General features: G+C 40.1%; 1 protein-coding gene across 1 annotated transcript in view; it reads left to right on the top strand.

Annotated features, from left to right (window-relative positions):
- The first annotated feature begins 2,120 nt into the window (after window positions 1-2,120).
- The window catches only part of DHX36 (DEAH-box helicase 36), a 53,318-nt gene continuing 41,553 nt past the window's right edge, over window positions 2,121-13,885 (top strand). Inside the window, exons 1-3 of the mRNA XM_003794124.3 lie at window positions 2,121-2,428; window positions 11,052-11,176; window positions 12,241-12,475. Coding sequence (XP_003794172.2) covers window positions 2,192-2,428; window positions 11,052-11,176; window positions 12,241-12,475 — 597 coding nt within the window. The 5' untranslated portion in view covers window positions 2,121-2,191. The remainder of the gene's footprint in view (window positions 2,429-11,051; window positions 11,177-12,240; window positions 12,476-13,885) is intronic.

The raw sequence follows: 13,885 nt of genomic DNA, 5'->3' as shown, positions 1-13,885 counted from the left end.
ATATACCAAGTGTGGTGGGTTCAAACCTGACCCTGGCCAAACTGCAACAAAAAATAGCTGGGCATTGTGGCGGGTGCCTGTAGTTCCAGCTACTTGGGAGGCTGAGGTAAGAGAATCGCCCAAGACCAAAAGCTGGAGGTTGCTGTGAGCTGCGACACTACAGCACTCTACAGTGGGAGATAAAGTGAGACTCTATGTCTACAAAAAAAATTTATTTTTTCTTAAGATTGCATGAACTGTACCAGCAATAATGGTATTCTTTCCTAAGAGATTCATTCTTTTTAGTTCTACCATTTCTTGAGATTTTGGCCTAAGTCTAGTAAAATAGACACAAAATAGTGCCCATTCATGTTGTGGCTAGCACATAATAAGCACTTAATAAATTCTACTTACGGTATTACTGTCACTTTTCCTAATTTTAATTGTTGCATGGACAGCAGTGGGAGTATCTATGATATGAAAGTAAAACTGTTAAAATGGTGGTGCAATAGGGCAGCATCTGTGGCTCAAAGGAGTCATAGATGCTGTGAGGTGGTGGGTTCAAACCCAGCCCTGGCCAAAATAAAAAAAAAACTACAAAAAAAAATAGTAGTGCAATATGGTTTTAGAGAGGGCCTGAGTTAGCATTTACGCAGATAACACCTTCAAAGAAGAGCACAATACTTCTCATCCCACATGCTCTCTTTATAATGTGACTTTGGGTCTATCACCATAACACGGTAAGGCTCTAACTGCCCTTAAACCTGAATGGGTATCTGTAACATTCAACTAGTAAAATACAGTGAAGTGATGCTATGTGACATCTGAGGCTAGTTAATAAAACAGTCAAATGTTGCCTGCTTCCAAAGAGAAAAAGATGGATTTAACCACACGAAGAAGTTCACAGAAAAATTAGACTCAGAGAGGCAGCAGTTAGAATTTGAGGCTCGAATACGTGTACCATCTTAACAGGGGAAGAGAGAGGAAGAGCACTTACGGGCAAACAAACGACTTCTGAGAAAGGTAAACGTGACCTTAAAACAGGTGTGAGATATGGTAGTTTGTAGCAATTTCTGCTCAGGTGTGGAGATTTCTAGTCTCCAGTGATAAGTCCATCTTTCCTACCCCTTCCAGGGAGAGATTAAGGACACTTAAGCAATTCTGAGTTCTTTTAGGTGGCTCTGCTTAAGGTAGTTAAGAGATTTCAGAAATTGAAATGCCTTCTGCTCAAAATAATTTTACACAGTCATGTAAACCAGACCCTTTCAAAGCAGACAGTATTTTCCTTTCTTAACTCAGTACACAATGGTCGCCTCTCTCTTTCCCTCAACACTAAGCAAATGAAAGCTCATGCCATACTTGGTTCAGCGAGTACTCCCCAGCACCTTTAAATAAGTAAATGAAGTGGACAGTTCCTGGTGAACATCCAGAATGGTGTGGCCCTATCTGCTTTATTATTCAAGCATTATTAGCTTGCATAAAACACTCAGTGGTCTCGTTAATAAACAGTATGTGGCTTCAAATGAAGACGTGAATCTTCACGTGCTGTTTTACATTACCTAAGTGTTCTGCACCGAATTTGGGTTAGACGTGCTTACGTTATGGTACTGGACAAAAGCGGTAAATAATCACAGTCCTTTAAAGGCAGCTGGGGCACTTTTATACTTCTATATTGTCATCCTTTGAAAGATGTTAGGCTGCTTCTAAGAGGTCTGAGGAACTCATTTCTTTAGAAACTTTCAGGAGATAGCGCATCGATCCTGGGTCCTTTCGTTTCAATCAACTTTTACTATTCAGGGATTCATAGGAAGCATATTCCGGATGCTTTCACTCGGTAAACCAAGAGAAATAAGAAAGGAAAACCCAAAAGTCATTTCCCCACTTGCTAGGCCTAGTTAAGGAAAACTTCCGAACCTTTCGCTCGTCCTCCCTCCGGACGTACAAAGGCAGCCAGCCCAACAGCGCTCCGTCAGACCGGACCCGGCGACTCCGCGAGGCCTCGCGGGCGGCGGCGCGTGACGTCACCGCCGGCGCCCGCCTCTGAGGGCGGACAGCCCCGCCGTCACTGGACGCGCCCACCTTTGATGGCGGACGGCGCTGCCTCTTGCGCCGGGCGCCGGAAGCAAAGCGTATGCGGACGTGCACTCGCTTCCGGGCCCGGACGCCATTTCTAGCGGTTGTGGTTTCTCACGGATTGTATTCCGCTAGGACAATGAGCGATGATCACCATCGGAACTGGGGCCGCGATGGGGATCCCCGCAGCTCCAGTGAGAACTATGAACGGGGCCCTGGAGGGAGTCACGGAGGTAGCCGAGGCTCCGGAGGCGGCGGGGGCGGCGGCGGTCGAGGCGGCAGGGGCCGGCATCCCGGGCATCTGAAAGGCCGCGAAATCGGCTTGTGGTACGCGAAAAAGCAGGGACAGAAGAATAAGGAAGCGGAGAGAAAGGAGGTAATTTGAGATTCCGCAGTGGAAAGGATGAGGCGTGACAGAATTTCTTTTCCTCCCGGCATCTGTTAACTTTCTCCTTGCTTTCGTTTCTTAACGGAGGCACGTGCTTTGTGAAGTATGAATGGGGCGCAGCAGCATCACGCTGAAGCTGCCCGCAGCGCCCTGCGCCGCTTAGCGATAGCCGTGCGCGTCTCTCCCCAAACAGTCAGGATCTGTGCAGGGCTGCGGACCAAACAAGTGCTACATTAGGGTTCCTTCCGAAATTAACTTTACGCGGGCTGTCATTCTGGCCGTCTTTTCTGTTAGGGTAATTATTGCCACTTTTCATTTACGTTCTTTGCTTTAAGTTGAATATAGCTGCCTTCTGCATTAGAGATAAGTTTGCGCGGACCAGAAGCAGACAAACACTATTTTGAAGGTAGCTTAATTCAGAAAAGTAGTCTAGCTTTTATTATTGGTGTTTAAAATAATAAGCCACAAACCTAAGTGTTTTGTTTTATGTTGGGATGGGGTAATTCCTGTTGATCGGCTGGTTCTATTTGAGAAGGAAACTGAGGGTCTTGGAAGTGGAAGGAAAGTTAATAAGAGATAATTTGGCATCGTCTCTTCTCTTCTTGCAGTTGTCAGTTTGATTTGTATCTTAAAGTGGTAGCGTTCTGAGTGGCCCCGTCCCGTAATTCTTAATATTAGACAGAAGCTTCTTAATACAGGCCTTCAAACACCTTTTTGGTGACTTCATTAAAGCACTTTGACATTACAGAGAGTACTTAAATCATCATTTTGACTGCTATTTTTAAACGATTAGACGTTTTGTTCTTTTTCTTTTAACCGTGTTATTGTCATCACAGTGTTAAGGGGCTTTTATCATTTCTCTTTGTAACTTACCACATTCTTTTTAAAAAACAAACTTGTTTTTTTTACAGTCCAAAATTGTTCATTGGGCAAACTGGATTTTGAAAGTCTAGGTAAACATATTTAAGCCTTCTTGAAATTAGAAGAATAATTGAGTCGTAGGTCTAAAAGGATGTAGACAATTAACTTTTTCAACTTTATTCTCGTTTCAAACAAACTTTTATACATGATATTACAGGTATCTGAAGAAGTGTGATATTCAAGGACCTTATAGTCTAGCTGGGAAAATAACATCTTAACAGATGAAAAGTTAAACAAATCAGGAAACATTGTTACGTATCTCCAGAGGAAGGGTGGATAGCCAGTTGTGAAGAGGACATTATGAATGGAATTCTTCCATCCTCACCCACATACCTCCGTTTTCATAAATATCACTGCCCTATTCATTTGCCAAGACCAAGTGGAATTTAACTTTGATTCTTTCCTTTTATTTCAGCAAATCGGTCTGCTCTACCTTGTTAACATATCTCAAATCCAACCACTTATCTCTACAGCAGTTACCATAGATGAAGCTAGGTTTTGTTTACTGTTCATAGCCTCTTAGCTGGTCTTTTGGCTTCTCCTGCTCCTTGTGAAGTTTGTCCTTAGTAGAGCCACCTACCCATGGTGATCTTTCAGAGGGATCATTTCGTTTCTGAACTCAGGTCTTGAGATTGGAAGCCATGTCATTTCTGTGGCATCTAATACATGTAATACATTTCAGTGGCATCTCAACATGTTTTATGGGAATCTTAGCAATCTCGCTTTAACATGTCAGGTTTTCCTCTATCTACAATCTTAGCCCGCGTTTCCAGTGTGATGTGATGCTGGCCTTTGTGAAGATGCTTTATTTTTGCGTTTATTATGGTTCATACCATAATAAATACCAAAATGTACCTCTCCATCTTAAATATGTATATTTTTCATTTGGCTCCTCTGACTCTTCCTTCAGTCTAATATGTTTGCATCCCATTCAGAATTTCTGTAGGTTTACTTTTAAAGTAATCCTTGTATTTACAAATGAATGTGTTCTGATGCTGCGTTCTTACTGTTCTTTTAAACAAATACATATTGAGGGCAGTTTTTGAGACAGTATTTTAGGCATTTTGTTAATAAGATAAATATAGTCCCTACTTTATAAAGATTGTGGTGTGTTGGAGGCTGTAGACACAGTACAATGAAAGTATCATGATAAGGAGACTGTAGGCCAGGGGTCCTCAAACTTTTTGGTCAGGGGACCAGTTTGCTGTCCCTCAGACCGTAGGAGGGCTGGACTGTGGGCCCCGGGACGAGTCTGCTGCTAAGCAGGACAGGCAGCAGCGGCAAAAACACCCGGTGGGCCAGATAAATATCCTAGGTGGGCCGCATATGGCCCATGGGTGATAGTTTGAGGACGCCTGCTTATATAGGCTATCACCTGACTCAGATCAAGGTATTTTTAAAAGATTTTCTAGGAGCAGTAACCTTAAGCTCAAACTTGAAAGATACCATTTGTGTGTGTGTGTGTGTTTGGGATTTGGGGGTTTGGAAAGATCTTTAGGCAAAGGCAGCAGCATATGCCACAACTGGAAGTCAGGCAGAACACATTCAAGAAACTGAAAAGTAAGAACACAGATGTGGGGTGTGGTGAGATGAGACCAGTGGATTTCAAACTTGTTGACCACTCAAAAAGGAATACATTTTAGTTTACAGCCTGGTATACATATATGTATAACAGGCAAAAGTTTTTTTAAATGATACTTAATTACACATTGCTCTTGGTTTTATTGTTTTGAACTTCTTTCTGCACTCTCTTTTTTATTAATACTGATCATGAACCAAATGTAATCTCATAAATGGCAGTTTGGAAAGTTCTGGGTTAGAAAAATAAACAGGACCTTGAGATTCTTTGGCTTTTCCCTAAGAACTGTAGCAAGCTTATAAAGCATTTAAAACAAAGAATGAAGTGACTGAATTTTAAATGTTGAAATTCACTTTAATAGCAGTATAGGGAATGAATTGAAGAGAGACAGTTCTGGGGCAAGGAGATCAGTTAAGTAGCTGTTGTAGTAATTAAGGTGAGAAATAACAGCTTGAATTAGGAAATTCAAGTGGAGATGGAGGGAAGTGGAGAGAGTAAAGTGATTTAGGAGGTAAACTTAATGTGATTTGTAATTTATCTGGAGGGATGGGGACAGCAAGTGTTAGTGGATGACACTTTCATGCCCATATAAGCATCAGGTTTGTTGGAGGACACTATGTGTTTGCTGTTGTCATTGGGCTTACAAATGAGGATTTCCAGAAGGTAGAGGGCTGTGTGGATCTGCCACCTAGAGAAATCTAGACCAAAAGTGAGCATTCATAGGTAGTTCGTAGGCCACTGGATGGTGGTTGGAATGTGGGAATGAACATTGAGAGAAGAGTGGGCCTGTGCCGGAATATATAGACCATTGTTTTCTAACTTGAATGTGCATAGCAGTCACCTGACGCCTTGTTAAAATATAGGACTGTGGTGGGACCCATGGCTTCCAGATGATGCCATTAATGCTGGTCTGTAGAATAATCAGGCTGTAAAATGTACAACATGAAAATTTTAAGGGACAGGCTGAGGAAGAGGAGGTTGCAAAAGGATCTAGGAAGGAGCATCTAAAGAAGAGAAAAATGAAGAGGTGAGTGTTGTTTTGGAATCCAAGAATAGTGTTTAAGGGAGAAAGTGTATATACACTAAGGAAGTAATAGTCAGTAATGGCAAGCATGCACAGACGGCCTGAAGTGAGGACTGAGAATGTCTATTGGATGTATCTACGAGGTCATCAAGGTGACCTTGAGGAGAACCCTTTCTGTGGTATTGTGGAAGTAAACACCAGGTTGTAGTAGGTGGCAAGTGAATCAGGAAAGATGAAGAAGTAGAGCATCTTCTAGCTGTTCTACTGTGAGAAAGAGGAAGAAAAATAGAGCAGTAAGATTAAGACAGGGCTTTTGTTCTTAGTGTTTTAAAGATAAAGAGATTTGACTATATTCATGTACTAATGAGAAGGAGCCCGTAGAGAATCAGATTAGGCTAAATTATACTGCAATAATAACCAAACCTCAACTGGTATTGGCTTATAACAAAACAAAGATTTGTTTTTCTACTAAGATTACTTGACATTTATTGTTCAATTGACACTTCTTCATCTTGCTCATTATGAGACTTAGGTTCATAGAACCTCCCCCTGATCTGGAGTTTCTGGGTTTGGTGGTAAAAGAGAGAATACAGTAAATTGCTTCTGACTGTCAAGGACTCCTGTTCACATGTCATTACCCAGTAACTCACTTGCCATGTTTAAGTCAGGGTTGGGAAAACTCCAACCAGTCATTTGCCTAGTGACTATTAGAGATGTTAGAAATTTAGGAAAGGAGAACAAATAAAGGCATAACCCAGAGGACGTGAAAGGGATTGGACTGCAGAGCTCGGGGGAGGGGTTAGCTTTACACAGGAAAATACCTCCTCTTTAAATTGGAGGTAAGGATAGAGTCTGATATAGGTAGTTTAGGTTTGGTGGTAACCAAAGGAGGACTTTCCCTTCTATGAGCTTTTTTGAAACACTGTATGAAATGCAGGGGACAGACAGGAAGGTGGTATTAGTGTGTTACAGAGAATGGATAAAGTTTGCAATAGTTGCAGATAATTAGATAGCTGATACAGTAGACATAGACAATTTGGTAGACATCATTAAGGAGCTCTTTTGCTAGGAATGTAAAACTTGGAGCAGAATATTTGAGGATGTCCAAACAAGGGGGGGATAGTCAAAGTCAAATACTCCAAAAAAAATGAAATAGTCACAAAACATAAAATGTGTATCTGAGATTCTCCAGGCAGAATGTAAGGTAAAGTAAAGGGTGATGGAACTGGAGGAAGGTTGTTGGTTGGGAGGGAGGCAACCTACAGAGAAAGGCAAGGTCCAGGTTTGAATCTAGGTATGTTCTCCAATGCCTGCAACCACTGAAGTCTCGTTATAGGGAATACCTCATTAAAAATACAAATTGTATTTTTATTTAAGAAGTGTAAATTATGTTTGGAAGGGCTAATCATACACGCTCATAGTAAAAGATTTAGCCATTCATTTTTTCAATTGAAAAACTTCCCTGGTGGGTGGCGCCTGTGGCTCACAGGAGTAAGGCACTGACCCCATATACCAGAGGTGGTGGGTTCAAACCCGGCCCCAGCCAAAAACTGAAAAGAAAAAAAGAAAGAAAGAAAGACTTCCCTGGAGCTTCTGTTATGTGCCAGAATTATATCTGGCAGGGATGCTGCAAAAAGTGTAGAATGTATATTTTTAAACTAATAGTAATAAAAACCAGGTCCCACTACACAACTGGCTTTTCTCATTTAATACTCGGGCCATCTTTCCCATATGTACACTTGTAGAAAGTTCTACCACTCTTTACCACCGTAGTGTACTTTAGTTCAACTAATTCCTTGTTAATTAGCAGATGCGTACTTGGTACATTCGCATTTACCTTTGTAAGATACTTACAGCTGCAGTCTACCACCCTTGTTAGGAGGCAGGCACAGGCTGCACCCCTATTGTCTGTCCTGAAACTTAGGAACTTAGGCTGCACAGTAGGAGGTGAGGGAGCTACAGGCAGCTGATCCTGTGAAGCAGCTTCAGCCTTGCTTCCTCACCCATGACAGCCCCACCCCTCGTCTTCACTCCAACCTCACCCCATTTGTGGAAAAATTAAAAATTATCTTCCGTGAAACTGATCCTTAGTGCCAAAAGGTTGGGGACTACTGTCTTAAAGACTACCAACTGATTTGTAAGATACCTTATAAGGTATCTGAAAATTGAGACTACCATTTTACTACTGATGTTGACATTTCAAGAAAACTGATTTTGTTATGATGGTCAGAATGGAAAGTCTGAACCACACATGGTTCTCTATTTTCTGTAGAATGTTACATTATCCAGTAATTTATCTTTCCCAGGAGACCTGAAATCTTTTTTTTTTTTTTGAGACAATTGGTCACTGTGTTGCCCTGGGTAGAATGCTGTGGTGTCTCAACTCACAGCAACCTCAAATTCTTGGGCTTAAGCGATTCTCTTGCCTCAGCCTCCTGAGTAGCTGGGACTACAGGCTCCCACCACAAAGCCCTGCTATTTTTTTGTTATAGTTGTCTTTGTTGTTTACCAGGCTTGGGCTGGGTATGAACCACCAGCCCTGCTGTATGTGGCTGATGCTGTAACCACAGAGCATGGACGCAAGCCCAAGACCCAAAATCTTATAAAATTAAAATAATCTTTTGTGCTTATATGAGGAAAGTGTGAAATGGCAGTCTAGGAAATTGTTTACTAAACAAAATACATAGTAATGAGCTAAACATGAAAAAGTGAGAACTGTAGGAATAGCAGATGTAGGCTATCTTCTAATTAAACAGACTGATAGATGAAGAAATCTTAAGAGGAAAAAAATCTTAGGAGGGAAGAGGGTTTCAGAGCCAGCTGCAGTGGCTCCTACCTGTAATCACAGCCGCTTGAGAGGCTGAGGCAGAAGGATTGCTTGAGTCAGGAGTTGGAGGCTGCAGTGAGCTATGATCTCACCACTGCTGCACTCCATCCGAGAATGCAGAGGGAGACCCTGTCTCTTTCAAAAAAAAACAACAACAACAACCTTAAGAGGACTGTAAAGTGAGACCTTTGCATCCGGACTATTGAAATCAGCCTCTTTTTTCTTCAAAGATGGGTAAATAGTTCATTTGCTTTGCTTCTTCAGGTTCATTGTTTTATCTCTAATTTGTTGCTTTATCTCCTATTTATATAAACTTATTTGAGCTTTCACCAAGTGTGTAATACTGATTAGAATTAAAATGCCTTACAAAGCCCTGTGTCTCCTCTCTGAGACGTGCTCAGGTCTTGCGCTGGTGGGACTCAGCCCCCACCAGCCCCCTGCCCAGTTTTCAGACCTTAAGTTGGACTTTGTTATGATTGCCTATTGTTTTGTGTTTAATTGGGATAGAGTAGATGGAGTATATGGAAGAAAATATGAGTTACACTGCTGTACATAGTGAGAGAGAGTATTTTGTGAAATTATAGAAATCATATGTGTTTACTGGGTCATGGGTTTTACTTTGAGTTGCTGTGAGAGAAGAAAATTTCAAGTCTACTACTCTGAAGAAGTGTTAGTTGGATGACACTTTCATGCCTGTATAAGGCAGGAGTTTACTATTGATCCTCTCAAACTGGTGGTCATTACCCTTTGCTGTTTTTACATCAGTGTCTTTGCTCCAGCTCCTGCCTCCTCCATTTCCCTGGAGGGAGGTCATTCCTAACTACCTAGTTGCTGGATACAATGGTATTTTTTCAGTTCTCAGCCTTAGTTTTGTCTCAGTGCAGTTTTACCCTTCTAACTCCATTTTTAATCCTTAACATGACATGGGTGGCTTGTCACTCTGTTCCTGGTCTCTTGCTCACACTCTTGACTATTCCTCTGACTTGTTTTCCTGCTTTAACCTCTTGAATGCAAGGCTTTGTCAAAGTTCTGGCCTCATCTCTTTGCAGGTAGTATTTTTTTCTGAACTTAAGACAATTCTTATATCTGATTTCAACTCCTGTTCTTTGCAGAGCACTCCAAAATTGTCTATTATATTTCTAAAATCGCAAAATATTTCCAGAAATCTAGTTCCATATTTTCATTTGTGTAATAATTACAGGAGTTCAGAAAATTATACTGTTATTGTTATTCTTAATTGCCTAAAATCTAAACTTGGCATCCTACTTTGACTTCACCCCCACATGTACACAAAATATGCACACTGCCACTCAGCAGCCTTGTCCTGATGGTTGATATTATTGCTTTTCTCTCAGGACCCATTCTTGAATTTGAAACAGTTGTCTTTTTTGTTTGTTTTTGAAACAGTTATCTTTAATTCTTTCTTTCCACTTGCCTATCTCCACCCCCCTTAAATACTCATTAAGTCCTAAAGTTATTTTATCCTAAGTTCTAACTATTTTATTTTTTCATTCCCTCTTTCTTCAGTTCTTTAACCTTACTCACCATTCTTTACATGTTTCCAGTTTCCTGTGGATTCGTAGATTCCTAATTTGTGGATCTTAAAGAAACTAAGGTTTGTAGCCAGGGACTGAAAATGCTTGTTTTTCAACTTGGCCTGTAATTAATTCATAGGTGTGTATATAAAATTTCTAAAAATTTTCACCAGGGATCTTATGCTAATCTGTTGTGGTTTTTATTCTCATTCTCTGAAGCAGCTGTTTCATTTGCTACATGGGATCACCATCTCCATAAGCACTTATCAATTCCTTTTGAGCCCAGCCTTCTTCCCAGTTTATTCTTTTTATTTAAAAACTTTTAAATACTCATTCCAACCAAAATATTATATCCAGTTTTCAACTTTTTTTAAACATGCCATTTGTGCTTTAATAGTTTTGAAAATTTAAAATAGAGAAAAATTTATAACATATATGAGGGTTGGGATTAGGGGAACCAGAGTTGTAGGAAGAGACACAAATATATTTTAACAATAATATTGGTTAATTTTATAGATGCATAATGGGGAAAGGTCTTCAAGGATATATATAAACATTTTAATGTTAATTAGGTCTAGGAGGTAGGATTGGGCTAGAAGGCAGGTGTGGGTAACTGTCTTTTATATGTGTCCATTGAACATTATTACTTTTCTTTGTTTTTAATTCTCAGTTTTTCACATGCTTTCTTAAGTTGAAAAAGATACTTTTTCTTTTGCACAAAATAGAGAGCTGTCGTACACATGGATCAACGGCGAGAAGAACAGATTGTGCAGCTGCTGAATTCTGTCCAAGCTAAGAATGATAAAGATTCAGAAGCACATATATCTTGGTTTGCTCCCGAGGATCATGGGTAAGACAAAAAGGTGTTCTTTTAAAAGACGGGCAAAGAGTAACACTTCTTTCATAGTGTGGGCTAAAAAAGATGATAAAATACATTTTAGACTTTTCAGTAGGTGAAATTTAACCTTGAAGTAATTTGTTTCTTATGGAGATCCCATAGATTTTAGAATGTTTTAAAACAAATTAGATGGGATATTTTCACAGGAAAGCAAAATGGTATGAATATTAAGGTAATGGATATGAGAGGAATTATCTTTATATTTCGGAAATTCTCCTCTTGGGAAGGTCTGTCAAAAATTATGTTGCTCCTGTTTTAGGAGTGTTGCAAGAACTGAAGGAAAATTAGATGAAGGAAAATCATTTGATTCTAAGTGATTTCTAAAGGACAGTTAGAATCATTTGAAGGAAAATTAGAGGAAGCATTTCAGTGACTACTTGAGGTAGCGTCTTATTTATAGCTCAGATGGTGGCAGAAAGAAAATGAAGACATTGTAAAATAAAATAAGTCCCAAGAAAAGCAGGATAAAACACTGCAATGGAGGCTCAGTGCCCATAGCTCAGTGGTTAGGGCACTAGCCACTTACACCAAGGCAGGCAGATTCGAACCCAACCCGGGCCTGCTAAACAGCAATAACAACTGCGACAAAAAAAATAGCCAGATGTTGTGGTGGACACCTATAGTTCCAGGTACTTGGGAGGCTGAGGCAAGAGAATCGCTTAAGCCCAAGAGGTAGAGGTTGCTGTGATCTGTGATGCCACAGCACTCTACCTAGGGTGACATAGTGAGACTGTCTTGAAAAACAAAAAACTCTGTAATGGATGAATGACTATTGTGTTATTGTGTGGATTTTCAAAATAATTTTAACTACCAAAGGAGTAACTTACCTGGCAAAATCAAAAAGTAGAGGAGAGATTTGAATTCATTGTAAGCTATTTCATAGTGGCTCTACTAAGAGAAAAGAATAAACACTTTTGATTTGGGTGATTTTGAAATATTTAAACAGCATATTGTTTTGTTCTGTTGCTTGAATGGTTCTTTATCTGACCTTTCTTCATTTTTATTTTGTCAAATAGATATGGTAGTGAAGTTTCTGCTAAAAACAAACCAAGCTCAGAGAAGAAACATGATAACCAGGATAAGAAATTTATAGACCAAGAAAAAAGGACATTTAGAATTAGTAACAAATCATATATTGACCGAGATTCTGAGTATCTCTTGCAAGAAAATGAACCAGATGTAACCTTAGACCAACAATTACTGGAAGATTTACAAAAGAAGAAAAGTGACCCTCGGTATATCGAGATGCAGGTAAAAAAAAAGCAACGTGTGGGAAAAACTCTTTAACTTGTGATTCTTCTCTCACTCTTAATAAAAATGTACATTATTATAGGTAGCTGTCTGGGGTAGATGAGTGAGATTCATTCCTCATCAAGATATCCTCTGTCGGAATTTTTTTCTTTTTAATAGGAGAGAAAAACAATGGGCATGGTAATACACGTAACAGTATCCCGTCTCATTCATTGAAGCCTATGGAGTAGGAAGAGATGTTTCAGAACTGTAGTGCCAATGCGGGGGAAATCTCTTAACTTTTCTAGGTCAACTTGAGGTACCATAACACTCAAGGTGGTTAGAATTGTAAAGTTTTTTTGAGATCATTTAATACAGCTCCTCTACAGATGATAAAATTAAGTCTTTCAAAAGTTATATGATGTGCTTTGTTCATCAACATTTTAAATATAGGACTGTGACAAGAACTGAAATTTTCCAAAATTATTCCAGTATTTTCTTTCCATGCTAGGAAAGGTATTTTAAGGTCCCTTTCAGTTGACATGAAGGCTATGTTAACCAGTTTGATGGAAGTGTTTCGAATTGTGTGTGAAAACCCCACACTGTACCCCAGAAGTGCATTAATGTACATAGTTACCATTCAATGAAAAAAAAAAAGGTCCCTTTCAGTTAAAACATAAAATTGTGACTGGGCATAGTTGCTCACACCTGCAATGCTAGCCCTTTGGGAGGCTGAGGTGGGAGAATTGCCAGGAGTTTGAGAACAGCCTGAGCAACACGGTAAGGCCCTGCCTCTACAAAAAAAAAAAAAAAAAAAGGAAAAGAAAAATTAGTCAGGTGTTTAGGTGCCTGCTTGTAGTTCTAGCTTATGGGGAGACTAAGGCAGGAGGATCCCTTCAGCAGGAGTTTGAGGTTGCTGTGGGCTATGAAGATACCACTGTACTCTAGTCCAAGCCATAAAACGAGATTCTGCCCCCCCTAAAAAAACTCCAAATGTAAAATTGTATGCTTTGTGGGTGTTGTAGTGATATAATAAAATATTCACATGTATGTGGGTATTTTTAAGAGAAAGCACCTAGAATTCTGAGGGCTATGTGTTTAATACGCACATTATCTGTTATTTTGAGAAAGATGGATGTCTCATCTAGTAGGAAGGAAAGGATCCATTGACTGTCACTGATGAAAGTTGAATTTCCTGATTGGAATAGATGAACTGAAGTTGTCTAGGGACAAGTTGTGTAGGTCTTTGATGCCTGTCGAGTCCAAATAAGATGTGAGAATGGGCTCCGCGCCTGTGGCTCAAGTGGCTAAGGTGCCAGCCACATACACCTAAGGTGGTGAGTTCGAATCCAGCCCGGGCCCGCCAAAGAACAATGACGGCTGCAACCAAAAAATAGCCAGGCGTTGTGGCAGGCGCCTGTGGTCCCAACT

The sequence above is a fragment of the Otolemur garnettii genome, unplaced genomic scaffold, assembly GCF_000181295.1.
Source record: "Otolemur garnettii isolate 467f Iridium unplaced genomic scaffold, OtoGar3 scaffold00076, whole genome shotgun sequence".
Classification (NCBI taxonomy): Eukaryota; Metazoa; Chordata; class Mammalia; order Primates; family Galagidae; genus Otolemur; species Otolemur garnettii.
This window is presented reverse-complemented; position numbering and strand designations above follow the sequence as displayed.